General features: G+C 41.6%; 1 protein-coding gene across 1 annotated transcript in view; it reads left to right on the top strand.

Moving 5' to 3' along the window:
- Nucleotides 1-18059, top strand: part of cacna1ib (calcium voltage-gated channel subunit alpha1 Ib) — a 205021-nt gene that overhangs the window by 129933 nt on the left and 57029 nt on the right. The window contains exons 11-19 of the mRNA XM_076727506.1: nt 2439-2590; nt 4303-4488; nt 5878-5995; nt 6208-6363; nt 9534-9621; nt 10910-11076; nt 14584-14654; nt 14903-15398; nt 15977-16077. Of these exons, the coding sequence (XP_076583621.1) occupies nt 2439-2590; nt 4303-4488; nt 5878-5995; nt 6208-6363; nt 9534-9621; nt 10910-11076; nt 14584-14654; nt 14903-15398; nt 15977-16077 (1535 nt within the window). The remainder of the gene's footprint in view (nt 1-2438; nt 2591-4302; nt 4489-5877; nt 5996-6207; nt 6364-9533; nt 9622-10909; nt 11077-14583; nt 14655-14902; nt 15399-15976; nt 16078-18059) is intronic.

Below are 18059 nucleotides of genomic sequence, written 5' to 3'. Positions count from 1 at the left end.
ATCAGATTTGTGGTTCTTCCTGGTGCCTTAACCTACTGCCTTTGAATAGTACACACAGTCGCAGTGCATGCAGGAACAAATGACTTTATGTCCAGACAATCAATAAAGCATCATTAGCATAAAGAGTGATTAGCATTAAATATTGAGAATCTGGCCAGACGCTGTCTTCTATGTGGCTCTGTGTTAACCAGATCAACCATCTTTTTACCCTCCATCAATGGTTGGAAAACAGTTTTATTAGTCGTGTCCACTCATTCTGTGTTTTTGTTTATGTGCTGTACAGAACATGTACAGCATTTTGAGGCATGTTTTGTGATATTGGGATGTAATAAACGTTGACTTGACATATTGGCTAATATGGCTGATTTTCACATCTAATGCTGGAAGAGTAGCAAGCTAGAATACATTCACTTAAGCCGACCTAAAAATATCAGTTAAGTTTGTTACTAATCAGTTCAGAGCAACTCAGGTGAACCCCACTTATTCCTTTGTATGGGCACTGATTAATTAATGTTTTTAAATGTGCTACTCGGGAGGCAGAATTACCTTTCTCCATCTGCATTTTAAAAACCATGCCAGTGCTAATTTTGTGCCAGCCAAATTACTCTTGATACACATTTTAGGTTATTGTTGTACGTTAGGTGTGCTGGAATGCTGGAATCATACACACAGTAGTTTTGTTCACCATTACCCTTTTAGACTCTAGCATTAACTGTATTTCTAGGTTTTGTTTCACATCAAGCTGCTGAGGTTGAACATGCTGCTCACTTTTCTAAGTCAACCGTGAGTCCTCAGTGTGATCTCATACCCCCACTCTTCTTATTTCATTTCATACAACAGCAGACCAGAAAACGCAAGTCTTTAGATCTGTTCCCAGGTCTGCAGTAATGAGACTGCAGTAATGGATCTCCAGGGGCTGTCGACACTGTTTGGCTGGTCTGCAAACAGCGGTCAGCCATCACATCGTTACCGACACTGGTGGGCACGCATCATTAGTCCGTGTTTTCACACAGCTAAACACTCATTAGTACTGACAAACACACACACACACACACACACACACACACACACACATATATACATGCAGCAGAACAAACAGACACACTCATGCGCACAGATAGACATGTAAATGCAAAACACACATTGCTCATTGATTCCAGGGTGGTAAAATGTCAGAAGCGTCATCGCTGAAAATACAGAGGAGCTCTGTGGAATAGTGATGTGCTGGAAATCATGATTGTGCCAAATTTAGCTCTTTGTGTGTGTGTGTGTGTGTGTGTGTGTCTGTGTGTGTGCGTGCGTGTGTGTCTGTGTGTGTGTATGTATGTGTTAATGTGTGTTCTTCCTTATATTGAGCAAAGCCAGACAGAGAGAGAGAGGAACTCCAACAGTGTCAGAGACAGCTGAAAAGACAGACATTGATGCACATTAACAACGTGAAACTGACAGCAAGTGAAAGAAACTGAAATATATTGTAAAGGCATACAGTGAAAGGCAAAAAATAAATATGTCCAACCATTCCTGCCAATGTTCACGAATTACCAAGACTGAGTGAAATTAGTGTTCATGTGCTAATTTCTAATTGTCACTGACAATTAACAATTGGTTTGATGGTGTTACTTCAAGGACTGAATGTATATACATCTTTCTGTTTGTTTCCAAGCATTTTATTCTTGCTGTGTGTGTGCGTGCGTGCGTGTGTGTTGTACATGTGCACTCTAGGGGAGTGTGTGTAAATGATGCTAGATGATCGCTTTATTTTCTCAAAGTATTGATTGACTGCGACTGCTTGTTATTTGTGGATATATGACAGAAGGGGCCGTGATGTTCCTGCAGATAATGTCCACATTCACACTTAATTTCCCCCTTTTTGTTGTACTGCTTCTCATTTCCTCTTGTATCAGTCTCTTACTCCTTATTTCCCTTTCTCTCACCTGTGTTCTGTTTTTGTTCTGTTAGCTGTCTGCCTGCACTTTTTTCTCCTGTATTTCCAATTTAGCTTAATTCCTAATTATAATTAGTTATGCTTGTGCTTAAAAGCATAGCTGTAGGCCTTAAGAATGGCTAACTGATCAACCGACAGGCTGGTCTGTTTGTCCAACACCTGTGACTTTTCATCCGGCACCACCAACAGGTGGAACTTTTCACCTGTCCAACACTTTACATCACGGCCAGCTACCTCACAAATTAATGACAAAATCCCTTCTAGCATATGTTCACATTTTAGCCAACAAGCTTAAATGTTATTGTTAACATGCAATGTTAGCTATGTTCTCTATACTAACTCTATGTATGCCAACATGCTGATCTTAAGCATGTCAATATAGCAGCATTTTAAATGTTAGCTGACATGCTTACATGTTAGCATACTCTCTCTGGTATGTTTTCGTCATTCTTTTCTTTTTAATCATCCAATGTCTCCTCTTTTTATTTGTCAGCCAGAGGAGCTCACTAATGTTCTGGAGATCTGCAACATCGTCTTCACCAGCATGTTCTCCTTGGAGATGATCCTTAAAATCACTGCATTTGGCTCCTTCAACTACCTGAGAAACCCCTACAATGTCTTCGATGGAGTCATCGTCATCATCAGGTAATTACGTGACATAAATATCCTGAATATACGGTATTGTGACAGAGACGGGGGGAAACAAAAGACAAAGCTTTTGGAGGACAAAACATAATGTGTCTGAATTATTGACTGGTGTAATTGAGGTAGCATACTTTTTTGGTCTGCCAGGCTTTTCTGGAAAGAGATGCGTCTGAAATTTTTCATGTCACTCTGTCAAATTGTCATGTGCGTCGTACATTGGTTGAAATGTACCACCTGTGTGTTTTTGGATGCCGAAGCGTCAGACAGCAGCAAACAGGCTGCGTCTTTTGTTGTGTGTGCCTGGAGCTTCAGGTGAGTGGCTCTGCCTTTGATCTGCCAGCGTTTTTTTCCAATTCATCTGGCTGAGCGCCTTTGTCTGTGATCCCTATTATAATCCTGAGATCAAATACACATCAAAGTGACTAAAACTGAACAAGATCAAATGTGCAGCCTGTCACAGAAGATTGTTGATTGAACATATCTACATCTGTCTTCTTATCTCTCGCCTCACTACCAATTTCCGTCTCGTCACATATCTGAATGTCTTCAGCTATTCATACAGAGCTGCTCTGTAAAAGTGTCCCCATTCAATCTTTTCCAAAGCTGAGCTGATGCTATTTTGATGCTATTTTCATGTGCTGAGTGGAGCCTTTGATAAGCACCTCCATTAGAGGACGAACTTCTTGAAATCCAGCTTTTCCACCGGGGAATGGTTCTCTGCTGATGATAAATACCTACCAGAACTCAAAGGAAAGATAAAACTTCTGTTGTTGTTCTGAGGAAGCAAATGGCAATTAAGAAAGTCATTAAGTATTTAAGCTTGATTTATAATGTCCAAAACGTAAGTAACCTCTTAAGTGGACGCATTCATTACTGCAAGATAAACCAAGAATTCCTTATGTTGCCCGAGAATTTGTGATGAATTCAGCTCATTTCATCTTGTCAACCTGTTCTTACATTTATTCAACAACTTTATTGAACATTACAACTAATGACCATCCAATGTCCAAATGAATGTATGTCATGGCTTATGGCAATTATGGACTCTGATACCACTGATTGCATGGAGGACATAATTACATGTCAGCCAGTAGGGCCACTACACTTCACTGTCCTTTGATTCTCTGATCCTTACATTTGTCTTTCTTCAAATGAAATTTGAAGTCAGTTTTGCATTTTTCTTTCTGTTGAAGAACTCTTTTTTCCAGCCATTCGGGCAGTTGCTGCCGAGGCTACCTATGTGTTTTTCTGTAGTTGTTGTTGCTAGCTGCTGTCAGAAAATGTAAAACTCCTGACCTATGAACAGACAACAAGCGGAATGGCAGCCCAGTATCCCAGGAATTAGTAAAGTGAAGCCGTGAAGTAATGAGCCTTATATATGGTGGGGTGGATGGTGAAGGTGTGGAGGTTTGGATGGTGGATGGGCATGCAGTTGACTTTCATGCAGGAGACTGGAGTTTGTGTCTCATCACATGACAGAATGATTGTTTTCTTCATAATAGCAACTTTTTTGTCTGGTGGTAGGTTTGGGAATCATAACACCTTTGAAATCCTTTCCTTTCCTATGTTGAATCTCTATGATGTTGTATCACTGGTTGGTAGAGTAAATAAGACATTTTTAATCTATGACTTTTTATGTGCACATAAATAAAAATGTAAATTTATTAACATTCTTTCTCTTCCATTGCTTGGTTGTCTGTTTCTCTTTTCAGTGTATGTGAGATTGTCGGCCAGTCTGACGGTGGTTTGTCTGTGCTGAGGACCTTCAGACTGCTGAGGGTTCTGAAGCTTGTAAGGTTCATGCCAGCTTTGAGGAGACAATTGGTGGTCCTCATGAAGACCATGGACAATGTAGCCACCTTCTGCATGCTGCTAATGCTCTTCATCTTCATCTTCAGGTAAGGTTATAGGTATACGTGCTGTATAACGATATCGGCGGTGTCTCATACTGATGCAGATCACAGATGACAAGACAGTCTGTCTGTGCCTCCCCTGCTACTTTTTACCTGACGACTGTACCGAGGCATGGAGACCATTTCTTTTTTTTCAGGGGGAAGACTGAGAGAAAGAGAGAGAGATCATTGTTTCATCCTCTGCTTTTATGTGTGTTTGTATGTGCTGGCTTCTGTCTTTTTTCGAGTTCTGTGCACCTGCTTAACAGCTGCCATTGAAACACAGAAGGGCACAGTTCCATTGCAGCCATTAACCCTGGGTGCAAAATAACGAGCAGACACTTGAAGATCTGGTAAGAATTTAACAAGCAGACACTTAAAGAACTGGAGCAACATAACAAGCAGACATTTGTAGGCTCTCAAGAACTGACACAGCAGCACTCTGAAGGCCTAAAAGGTCTTTTAGCAAGTGATCAATGGCCTCAGTCCTCAATGTCTTTTCTCCCTTCCCTCTCACCTTGCCTTTCTAATCAAGCCAGTTCTTGTAATTTTGCTTTGTAAGGTAAGAATTGACCCTGAGTTAATCTGTATTTGAGTGTTTAGACATATGCATACAGGGTCAAGTTGTAAGTGCAAGCACCTATGTTAATATTGTTTTACTTTTGTAACGAGCTGCTGTTATGATAGGTGTGTTCTCTGTGGGTTGGTGTCATTTTTGAGGTGGTGTGTGTAAATGTAATCTAATGTCACATCCCAGCTACGTTGCACCATTAGCTTTTGCTCATGTCATGTTTGCTTTGTCAATTTAACTCCATGTTAATGGTCTGGTTGCTAAAACAAATTTTAGAAACATTATCCATGACAATGCTGTTCTCAGGTGCTGGTTACAACAGGCACATTTCACAATTGTTAATTTGAAAGGAATTCACCATTGATATTGTAAGGCTCCTGGGTACCCTGCAAGGGATTATTATATATAACTTTCACCTATAAATTCTGTGCAATTAATTGCAAATTAAACACCCTTGCATTACTGTGAAATGTTTAGTGTGGTACTTTAGAGTGGCAACAAGATCATTGGAGTAGATGACACCTGGGCTTTAGGGTTCAGTCACAGTCAAACATTTAAATTTATGTCCATTATCCTAGCAATAAAGTGTTTAGTTGCAGTCAGGGCACAACAACAACTGATATCACACAGAGCTGCATATAAAAGGTAGCATTTATACCATAAGAAGCAGTTGAGATAAAGAGAAAAGTTGATTTTGTTCAATGTGCCTGAAAAAAAAAAAACTGTAAAGATCCACATTAATTCTCAGTTGGGTAAAACAGATGATACATTTTCAGTGTGTACAGGATGTTAACATCATCAGAGGCTCTGCTGTTGTATTGCAGTATCCTGGGGATGCACATCTTTGGCTGTAAGTTCAGTCTCAAGACAGAGACTGGTGACACAGTACCAGACAGGAAGAACTTTGACTCCCTGCTCTGGGCTATTGTCACTGTTTTCCAGGTAATCAACTTATCACTAATTGGATAGGAATGCACACAAGCACACTAGCACACATCTGTACATAACTACCTATGATGTCCATTTCTCTATATATGCAGATGACTTGCACATATTTCTTAAGATTCAATACATTTCTGCATTTATTTTTATGGAAGTTTAACTCTTACTATTAATGCCCTGTATGTGTGTGTTTATCTATGTAAACCTGTCAGATTCTGACACAGGAGGACTGGAATGTTGTATTGTACAATGGTATGGCAGCCACTTCACCACTTGCTGCTCTTTACTTCGTGGCCCTCATGACCTTTGGAAACTACGTCCTCTTCAACCTGCTGGTGGCCATCTTGGTTGAAGGCTTTCAGGCTGAGGTAAGAGCACACATGGCACATGGCTTCCAGCCGTAGGATGTAAGCCCAGACCAGGTTTGCTGATTTTATGTATTATGATCCCTTTAAGAATATTAATGGGTTCCAGCTGCATCTGGAGAGGTGATATATTTCATATTATCAATGTTTTGCCATCTAATAGCAGACAAGGATGTCCCGCAAATTAACAAGCTCTTACCTCAAAATCGTTGAATAATTTACTCCAAACAAGTGCCAAATTTCTAATGTGATAACTGATTATTATTTAACAAACCGTGGCCTGTAAATTTAATATGTTGAAAGATTCTTACAGTGGACTGTGATTAACATAAACCTTCGAACTTTGACAGTTCTTCTATGTTTAGCTTGTCTCAATCCATCCATCCTTTCATTCTGCGCACAGCGTCCTCTGCTATGGACAGCCGACATCCATCTGTCTGTGTTTCTCCAAGACTAAAGACTTTAACCTTTGGCAGTGACCTTCACAGCAAAAATAAGCCAGGGCTCCTGTGTCCTGTGGATTTTCATAATCACAGCACTGAACACACTGACAAGGAGAGAGTTGCTAATAATGAAACACTCCGAAATACTCAAATACAGCAAATGCTTACAAACAAACCACTAGACTCATGTGGTCTTTCAATTGCATTCATGTCATTATCCTTCAGTGCTGAATAGTGAATGGGAAGGTCTTGTCTGTGTAGAGAGTTTTTGTGAGGGCCACAATAGAGAAGTGAGTTATGACATAGTGTTGTTTTTTTATTTTTTATGTGTGCTTCTGCCCCCTTACACACAAAATGACATGTTATGGAGCTAGATCGTATTGATAATTGAACTGTTTGAGGCGCATTTCAAAATTTGTCATTTCAAGGACAAAGTTAAACAAGGCGCGTATTTCCCAGTCAGAGAAAAATGGAAAAGTCAGTTTATCAGTCATATTTATGCCCAGTGATCTCATTGATAGATGGATAGACTGTGCCAGAGAGAGATTTGTTTTCACAGCCACGAGTTGTGCTAAATTGCACCCCTTGTTGTCAGAGTCATAACTCAGTCAGCGCAGAATGCCCAGACATCACACACATCATTTTGTGTTATGTGGATTTCCTTTTTCCAGTGAAGGTGTCTCCATATACAGTAAATTCAAGGAAGAACATCCATAAATCCACTTGGAAACCACATACAAAAGATGTTCCTTTTAACTTCAGATTCTGGCTCATGTTGATCAAATTTGGACATTTTTTTCAGTATCAAAAGTAACCCAGGTGATTGTTGTCTGTGCAAACAGGAACTTGTAATGATAATAAAGCTAATGTAACATGACTTTGATGCTCCATATATTATTGGAAGACTAACGGATTCTTCTATCCATTCACTGTCAGGCATTCATGACTGCTGCCTTTTAGTCGTCATCAACTCTCAAGAAGCAGTCAAGTAGTCAATTTATCGTGGGAGATATATTTTTTTCCACCCAGTAACAATGATCAATTCTCATCACGTAAGTCTCAAATACAACCACCAAAGGTTAACTTGTGTGGGTGGGAACAGCCGTGAGGTAGGTGCAATAGCGGAGTCCTCAATTGGCTCTGAGACGCTGCTTACAAATAAGACGATTTGATTTTACTAAACTCTTGGCAAACTTGTCTGACCTTTGATTGCAGTAACAACGCGACCACATTTTTGCAGGGATAGCTGGGAATGTGTTTCCACACTGTTGATTGTAGCCGAGCATTTGGACGCGCAGCCATGTTTCTTTCCGCCTCTTGCTCTTGCTGCACACCGCACATTATTTAAATTTTGCATGACAACTATGACTTGGCTGCAACAATTACCTACAGCGCCCCCAGCTTCATATCTGCTGTAGATGCAATGCCACTACTTTATTATGCATTGAGCAAAAGCCAAATATGAACAATTAGTCTATAATAATAATGCATAGTGTCAACTAGTGGTTTTGATAGTCAGCTATTCTGTTAGACCACCAATTAACTGCTGAGGACATAGGCGATAAGGCAGGATGAAGCAGCAGTGTCAAGAGAGTAGATTTAGGCAGATATCTCAATTTGGCCAAAAAATGACTTAGGCAATTATGCTATGAGGCTAACGATATGTTAAATACTTGCTATGTAGTAAATCCTTCCAATTTTCTTTTTTTCAATAAATAGTTTTAGATCCTGTGTATTAGTGCTACTTCTGCTTAGCCTAACGTATTCTGAAAATGATTTATAGCATGCCAAGCTTGTATTGACTATCCTATAAGCTCCATAGGAGGTGAAAGCCAGGGAAAAAAAGTTTCAAAGGGTCTAAAATCAAGTTTCTACTGTAGAAATAATAATTGCAATATTGGTCACAATTGGGATTTATCAGTGGATGTATCAGCAGTCAAAAAATAATAACTGTGTATTGAACAGAACCGTGTAATTTCTGAAGCATCCATCTCAGCGGAAAGCATTGTAAAATGCAGCTGTCAGTCTGCCATCAACTGTCAAACTCACAGCTGTATCATTGGAAAATTGTTGTGCAGTTCAGTAATCCAGTTGAGTTTTCGTACACAGATCAAAGCATTACCGTATTCATGCCGTGTAGTTATGATGTGTGAGTTGAAGGGGACACACTGACACAAATCCCAAGCCTTATGATTGATTATTTTGAAATGCCAAAACAAAACACGGCCATCAGTCTTTTTGTATCTCTGCCTTGCATTCTCTCTCTCTCTCTCTCTCTCTCTCTCTCTCTCTCTCTCTCTCTCTCTCCACTTGCTGTCGTTCTGTCCCCCTCCGGCACACTCACCTTCTTCCCCTCATCTACACTCTGTTCACTGCTGCTACACACTTAAAATTACTGAGCTAATTCACTCCAGAGTTTCCCATTGTGACAGCCAAAGTGGACATTTCATTGGTTTTAACCGAACCTGCGGGGTTACTAGAGTACTGTATGAGTATTTAATCTTAAGATATGACACAGATCTGACTCGCCTTGATAACCTCAGATATGTGTGTCAGCTGCTGTGAGACAGCAGTCTGTTGCTTTGACTGATGTCACACAGGAGATCAGAGGTCCTGAGTCAAAACCTGTTAGAGTATGGTTTGAGAGTCCCCTTTAGCATAAGCCCTGTGTAAATCCCTGTCTCCTTTTTCTCTTGTCTCCTCTGTCTCTGACGTCCTTTTTGTGTCCAGGGTGATGCCAATCGTTCTTATTCAGACGACGACCGCTCCTCTTCCAACTTTGACGAGAGCGAGAAACACGACTCTATAAAGTTATCCGGTGAGCTGTTTCCCCTTAGTATATTTTTTAAGGAAGTTTTATCCGACAACAGCTTGAGTTGTTTTGAATTGCTGACCCTGTGTCTTAAGATAGCCGGGTCATCAGAATCAGAATCAGAAATACTTTATTGATCCCCGAGGGGAAATTGTTTATTGTATATTTCATGGCAAAAAGAGGTAGCCCAGATGTCGTTTTTCTGCTCCTCCTGGGGGATGCCCGGGCGTTCCCAAGCCAGATGAGATATATAATCTCTCCTGTGTGTTCTGGATGTACCCCGGGGTCCACTCCCAGTTGGACGTGCCTGGAAAGCCTCCAAAGGAAGCCACCCAGGAGGCATCCTGATCAGATGCCCGAACCACCTCAGCTGGCTCCTCTCCACGTGGAGGAGCAGTGGCTCCCTCCGGATGTCTGAGCTCTTTACCCTATCTGTAAGGTCAAGCTCAGCCACCTGACCAGCTGCTTGTATCTACAATCGTATTCTTTCAGTCACTACCCAAAGCTCATGACCATAGGTGAGGGTTGAAACGTAGGTCGACTGGTAAATTGAAAGCTTTGTTCCCTCTTCTCTGCAAAGGTCTGGCACAACGCCCGCATCACTCCACCTGTCGTTCTATCTTATTATCTCAGTAATTTTTCATTTATTCCATTTCATTTTTCCAATTTTTCAGCACCATTATTAACCAAATGTGGAAGTTAAGTGTATTCAAAGCGCAGTTTGCAAATATATAATTTGTTTCGGGTGCATAATTTACAACACGCTTCTATTTTAAATCAGTGGTTTTAAGATTTTAAGTAGCTAAATCCTCTCTCACATTCAGGCCAGTAGTCTTTTTTTCCAGTGAGGCTTTTTCAAGAAGATGTGTTCTACCCAAAACCAAAAGGATGACAGAACTATGTGCCAAAGGCTTGCAAACTTGCTAAAACTCGGAGAATAGCCAGCTGTCTTGAAATATGAATGAGCTCTATCTTTATCCAGAGCTCACAATGAGACATACAGATATCCTGCACAGACCCAGTAAACAATGCAGTTCAGAGAGGATTAAACATGAGTTCAGAGACGGGGGGAATCACTTCAATACAGTATGAGTGGGCTACTGCTGCAGAGGAGATGTGATCTCTGCAGTGCAGTGTAAGCAAAAGATGAGACCCTGCAGTGTTCATAGGTGGAAATGCAACAAGGTATTTTACTGTCCGTCCACTTGCACTGTGCAGAGGTATTACCTTTGGTTGTCTTGAGAATAAACATAAACTAACAAAAAACTTACTGCTTTCTCTCAACTACCTCTAGACCCAAGGATCTGCACACTGACACCCAATGGCCACCTGGAGCTGGGTGGTCTTTCAGGGTCCAGAGGATCCTACTCCTCAGAGAGGCGTAGCTTCACCATCGAGTCCAGGAAGAGCAGTGTGATGAGCCTGGGCAAGAGCAGCCTGGAGAGACGCTCGCTCTCTCTGGTATGTAGTCATATTCTTCTCCACGAACATATGTGCATTTGTAGACATATCAGTTAATATTAAGGGAAAGGACCAAAATGATGTCAGCCTGTTCACTTCAAATGTTGTGTTCATCACTGCCAACCATTCTCATGAGATTTAGTAAGTGTGTCTGCCAAAAAAAATCTAACTTCAGACAAAGCAGTCATGGCGAACAGAATCAAGACAGATTCTGTGAAACTGATCTGCATTTGGTGGCCTCTTAGTGAAAAAGTTTGCCGTTGACTGAAATCCCACAAGCTTCCCATTTACATGCTATTCACTCGAGAGCAGCATTAGACTTTAACGATAAGAAAACTAATGAAAATAGGAAAATGCTGCTGATAATTCTACATTGGCAGCTGCCTGTAATGGAGAAAAAAATAAAAACGTATTAATCAATCTAAAAGTTTAGTTTCAAAGGCAGGTTTTGCATGGTAGAACATAAACTTTGTGACAAAACACACTGAAAACTCCTTTAATATTAGCACTACTACTCTGTCTTTTCCTTGCATAAACAACATAGGTATATGTTAAAATGTAAGTCAATTGTATGTAATGAAGTTGAAAAGCAAAACATGCATCAAAAGAAAAATCAGCAACTATTCTTAGGCGGCCATGACCAAATTCAGTGGGCACATTTCAATAGCTTTTGCTTCACAAATACAATAACAAGCATGGCAGATTACCTCAAGATAAAATTAAATTGTTTTTACCAAACTAGTATAAACCACTCTGTCCTCACACATGAAATTAGCGTGAGTCAAAGGCTAACAGGAGGGCTACTTCTGAAGCCAGAGGTTGGCATGGATTGAAGTTCCAAACAGAACGCTTTTATTCTGTCACTGAAACACAGGATTACAACAGATTGTCTCTGAACCAAAACCTTTTGAGATAGAGTTCTACAAGGTTTGGCTCAGCATCCAGCTGCCACAGCACCTCATATTAGTTGACTATTCCCCTCTTCTATTCAATCGCAGAGAAACTGAGAAAAGTATAGAGGCGAAAACAGAGCAGAGAGATGGTGACAGAGAGAGACAGGAAAGGTGATGCAGTGACAGGAAGATAGAGGGGAGTGGAAACTCGAGAGACGATAAGCCGTAGTTTAGCGACGCTCTTACCTCAGAGGTTATAATGTTAAACACAGTGCGTGTGGAAGATCCACTTCACTGTGAGGTCTCCTCCTCTTCTCTCGGAGCACAAGTTAGTTGATATCAGAAGGCACCAGTAACACCACTTGGAGCAAAAGTAACACAATAATAAGCATGGAAGAAGGATGCTTATGAGTGCTGTCACTTTTACTGACATTTTGCTGAAGTCTCATCAGCAGCTCTGGGGCCGTTTGGCCTACGTTGATGAACTCACACTTTGAGTCAGAACTGTGAGTCAGTTTTGCTTTGTTTGTGTCACTGTCTGCAGTGAATCAGACACTGCTGATTGGGCTGATTGGAAAAAATTCAGGACCAGTGATGCATTCTGTTGAAGCACAATCAAGTCACAATCAGCCTAATGGGTGTGCAGTTTCGTTGTGGCTGTTTTTCTGCATGTCTTAGACATCTAGGTGATGATGCATAAAAAACTGGGAAAAGAAAGAACACAGCAGAGTTAAATATCTGTTTTTGAACACTATAAAATAAAATGAAATGAACTGCAGATCAACAAACAAATAAAAAATAATGTAAAATCATCCAGTTGACTAATAAGGTTCGACCAAAGGAAATTATTGTATATTTATTTGGCACTTAAGGTATACGGTATACATTTTGTGACTTTTTTGAACTCTCTCTAAGAATCCCATTTATGTTTACCGGCCACACAACCTGGATCGGTGGAATTTGTTTTCAGTGCAATGGTTATCCTCAGTTCCGTGTCAGCAGAACTGTCCAGTACCTAAACAGAAATCAATAACACTATTCAACAGTATTCACTGACTGGAAATAAAAGCCGTATGCTCAGTAACACATTGCACTGGTGCAGAGGTGTATGAGATATTTGGAGATAAACTGTTGGTTTGCTGGTTTGATGTAATGAGACTGTGATTTTATATAGCCACTGACATCTGATTACATTAAATAGAAGAGAAAGGTTCTGTAGTTATGGCATGTTTGGCAGCAAAGAATGAGCCTGACTACATAATATGCAGTGCATTAGTATCAGCTGTTGCCGTGTAGCATGGAACAAATTGTCTTGACAGTAATGTTTGAATTTCTAAGACACACACACACACACACACACACACACACACACACACACACACACACACACACTGAATGTTCCTCTTGAGCGATCTGCAGTGCAGTTCTGTGTGGACCGAAGCATTATTTAACAGCTAGTGTGCACACTTCACTACAGTTTGTCGAGACAAATGCATAGATTCTTTGGTACGCGGCTTCGACTCATGCTGTGACTGGTGGCATGTGCCTTTCCAAGGGTAAAACATATAATTAGGTCTGTCACGCTGACGGAATTAGACATGCGGAAACAAACAGAACTAGTTATGTACCTCTAAGTGGAACTGGCACTCCATGGGTTTGCGTATTAAACTCGATGACAGCCTGCTGAGTGCACTGCAGTCTCATTTGAAATGCCCGGTTTATATTTCATATGTTCAGTCAGTTATTTATTTATTGACATTTGTTTAACCTGCAGTAGCAGGCATGATCTTTTCCAGTTACTGTAACAGGTAACAGTGTTTAGGACCCAGATGCAGTGCCACCAGACCAAAGAAATAGCTTGTACCAACTTTAGTCTCAGACTTGGCGGAAACAGAAAAGAGCTGCAAAGAACCATGTGAGCAGAGGAAACCCATTCCGTTCAGTCTTTTTAGGTAGATTCAAAGTCTCTCAAAACGTTTGATGAGGCAAACACCAACCAAGCACAGGCAAACAGGAACCAGGAAGTGCACAGCAAACCTCATGATTGGGGGCAGAAGGCTGAGGTATTTACCGAGGAACAGGAGAGCAGACATATTCCAAGGTAGGCAGGTTCGGCAGTGAGAGATCAGTCCAACAGTTCATGCTGGAGAGTCTTGCATGGAAGCAAAGAACAATCTGGCAATGAGTGAGTGTGGGAGGGAAGTTTAAACACTGTGCTGATTGGGAATGAGTATCGGGTGAGTGGGCAGGTAGGTGTGGCTGGCAAGGGGAGCGAGAGTGGAAAAGTACTGGCTGAGCAGGTGAACAGATGAATGGAATGACAGCAGGTCAGAGACTGAAGGCAATGTGACACTTATCCCTATAGCTCCATATGAACACACCGGTCCTCCTTTGCACATCCACTCTTCTGCTGGCAGTCGCTAAGCAGCTCCACTGGAGCAGGTGGGAGATGCTTGCTTAAGAGCATTTCTGACGAGCAAGTGAAGGAGGATTCACTTTTGATGAGTTTAAAGACAAGCCGTTCAAAGCTGTTTTGTTTAAAGCACACAGTCATCTAGTTTTACTAGATGCAAACTGCTGATAATTACCGTGAACTGCTGTGTGTCTTTTCTAGCGTCACGGTCGCAATCCCAACTACCACAACTGGGGGCGCCCATTCCATCCACAGTCTGCTTGGAGCCGCAGGTAGACCATTGGATTTATTTTCAAAGATTGATTTCAGCTATTGCTTTAATGGATCCTTAATACCTTATTGAGCCTTTGTTACCAACATGGAAACATTAAACCTGTGCTGTCATGTCATGCCTTTATTAACTTCATGACTAAACTCTCGATCTGTAGAATCATGTTGATTCTTCCTATTGACACTTAATAAAATGTTCATCAATATTAGATACCTTTTAATTGCACTTCCGATCTTTTGGGTTCTGCAGGTCTAGCTCAAACAGTCTGGGCCGAAGGAGCTACGGGTTTGGTGGGGCTCCTCTGGTGGGAGGCAGCCTCCGTGTACACAGCACCCACTCCCCCCACTCCTACACCTATGCCGCCGAGCAGGAGTCCCTTCTCTCCCACTCATCCCACTCCCAACATCCTCTACCCCCTCATCATCCACCTCCACCTCCTTTGTTCCTCTCCAGGCACTTTGCTGCGAGGAGGGATCGACGTGCTCTTTCCCTGGAGCTCCCAGAGCTGCTTCGGGCAGGCGGACAGCCCCCAGGCCTTCCCCCTGTCCACCCCGAGCCTGGGAGGAGATGTGGTTCTGGGGCAGGGGGATCCATCACTGGGGGGTCTGGGGCTGGTAGTGTTTTAGGAATGGACCACCGAGACTGTAACGGCAAGACACCAGGTCCCCACACGCTGATGGCTGAGGTTTTCCCTCAAGTCAATGCTCGCAAAGACAGAGCAGACCTTGAAGAAGAGACAGATTATGTGAGTCAAGTCAATAAAAAAGAAATGCCATAAGAGCAACAATAAACCAATGAAATGAATGAAACCAATGATTATCACCTCTAAAGAGGACGTTGCAGCACTTTATTCCGTTGACTCTATAGCGACAAGGTGCTACAGAAGATACTTTAGCTTTAGGAGAGATGCTAAAAAAGCAAAAAAAAAAGTGCCTTTTTGTTGTTGTTGTTTCTGTTTCAAAGTGAGAGAGGAGCTTTATGGTTCTACTCAAGGATGCTGTTAGCAGTGGATGAATGGGGAATTCTTAATGGTTCCTAGATAAGCCAAAGCAATACTGAAAAAAACATAAACCATAATCATTGTGGGAGTTGGTGTAGAAATGAGACAGCACTATTGGTTTTTCTAACCTCTGCAGTGACTTGGCAGTCACTTTATGACATTTTTAAGCATGCTAGAGATCCTCTAATTCTGGATGATCATTTTCAATCATTATAACAGTATTTATGGTATGGATAGAACAGGGATAATGATGCTCGAGCAAGCTGAATTACAGGAATGTAAACACAGAATTGATGATGTATATCACTGATTCTCTCCTCCAGAGTTTGTGTTTCCGTATCCAAAAGATGATGGAAGTGTACAAGCCAGACTGGTGCGAAACCAGAGAGGATTGGTCCGTCTACATGTTCTCCCCACAGAACAAGTGAGTTGACAACTTCAGTGAAAACTACTGAAAATTAGCATTCAAAAATAAAGAGGACGTCCTTCATTGGAGATTAATGGTTTTCGGGTTTGGGGAATATGGTACACTTTAGCTGTGGTGGAGAGTTTCCACTGAGGGCACACATGCAGAAGATGCATTCACTTATGATGTTGTCCATTTTCATATACTGTCTCATGGGATGCAGCATGACCCAAACTATGAACCCATTTCCAGTCTGAATATAGGAATGCTGTGACTGCTGTGAAATCCAGTTACCTTTATCCTACTAATGTTGGTTGTGAATTACTCCTCTACTTACAGAGTCATATTTACTTGGTCAAAGTTAGATGTCATTCAGACTTTGGTCGTCATGCCAATTTTATTTATATAGCTCAATGTCACAAATTTGCCTCAAGGGGCTTCACAATCTGTGCAGCATATGACTGCCTTGAAAATCAAACCCTTAAACTTTCACAGGAGAAAAAATGAAAGAAGGTAGAGCAGCAGAGGAGGGATCCTCTCCCAGGAAAGACAGACTTGCAATAGATAAAATACAGTGGTACAATGATGATGACAAATTATAGAAAGGCTGTAAACCTATGCCAAGAATATGGATCCTGGAAAACATGGAGCAACTTCCAGGGGTTGCAAAACAGACATGAGCCACTTGACCTCGTCTCCAGCATGGAGACCTAGGAAGAAGACAGACAATGCAAACACACAAGAGGGAAAGCTCAATCACACCATTTACATGAAGAGAAGAAAGGAAAATATAGCTTAGAGAGAGAGAGAGAGAGGGAGAGAGAGAGAGAGAGAGAGAGAGAGAGAGAGAAAGATCCTCCTGGAGGCTGAAGATCCAGATCCAAAACATCTGGAATGAGGCACCAAAGCCTGAGAGCATCTAAGACAAAGTTAGACAGTTATGGTTGGCTATTTCACATAGGAGACTTTTATATTTCTCTTTCTTGATGCTATTTACTTCAGTGCACTAATCAGGTTTTTGAGGGCTTTAGATATAGAGATGCTGATGCCCTCATGAGTGCAGACTCCATATGCTCTCCAACAAGCGACTGTCATGTAAAATCCACTGACCTTTATCTAAAACCTTGGTCCACTTGACAATGGTGAAAATTTGTAACACAGGTTAACCTTTCAGCGAGAAAACAAAGTGAGCACCATCTTTCCGGATGTGTCTGCCTGTGTGATGGTTTCCAAAGTGTTTCTATCGGGCAGCACTGAATCGCAGAGAAACCGAGTGTGGAAAGACGAGTCGACAAGTAAGACCAATGGCCCTGAAAACAAAGATTAGTGAACATTACCAGGTCTGTCCTGATAATGTGGAAGAACAGTGAGCTGCACAGTCAAACCATTTGTCTGTTCATACAGAGAAAACTGCTGTCTTCAGGTTTCACAAATAGCTTGTTAAAGTGATATCACTGTGTGCTTCCTCCAGAGCATTTTTTTCTTTCCTTTTCGATGGCGTTATTCACTCTGGGCTCCAAGTTGTGTGCGTGTCAGTGTTTGTCAGTGTTATTATGTTGTCTCCCAGCCGTCAATGCATTGCTGGTAGAAACTTCCCTGAAAGCAACATGAAAGAAAAATCACTCAGTCATCCACTCGCTCGCTCACCCTATTCCCTGCGTGCTGATAGCCACTTAAGGGAAGCCAGAACCCAGGGCTGTGTTTTGGCATGCTGGCAGGTGCCATCTGTCAAGCAAGGGCTGTGTGTGTTGGCGGTGTGTGTGTGTGTGTGTGTGTGTGTGTGTGTGTGTGTGTGTGTGTGTGTGTGTGTGTGTGTGTGTGTGTGTGTGTGTGTGTGTGTGTGTGTGCTAGCGTCAGACCATATCGCTGGTAGCGTTCATGCATGTGTTTGTGGATGACTTTGCATATGTGCATGTGGGAGCGTGTGAGCATATGCACCTCTATGCCATGTTTATGCCTCAGTGTGCTATGTATGCTTGATTGTGTGTGTGTGTGTGTGT

The sequence above is a fragment of the Chaetodon auriga genome, chromosome 4 (assembly GCF_051107435.1).
Source record: "Chaetodon auriga isolate fChaAug3 chromosome 4, fChaAug3.hap1, whole genome shotgun sequence".
NCBI lineage: Eukaryota > Metazoa > Chordata > Actinopteri > Chaetodontiformes > Chaetodontidae > Chaetodon > Chaetodon auriga.
The sequence above is the reverse complement of the archived record's forward strand: the minus strand, read 5'-3'. Positions and strand labels throughout refer to the sequence as shown.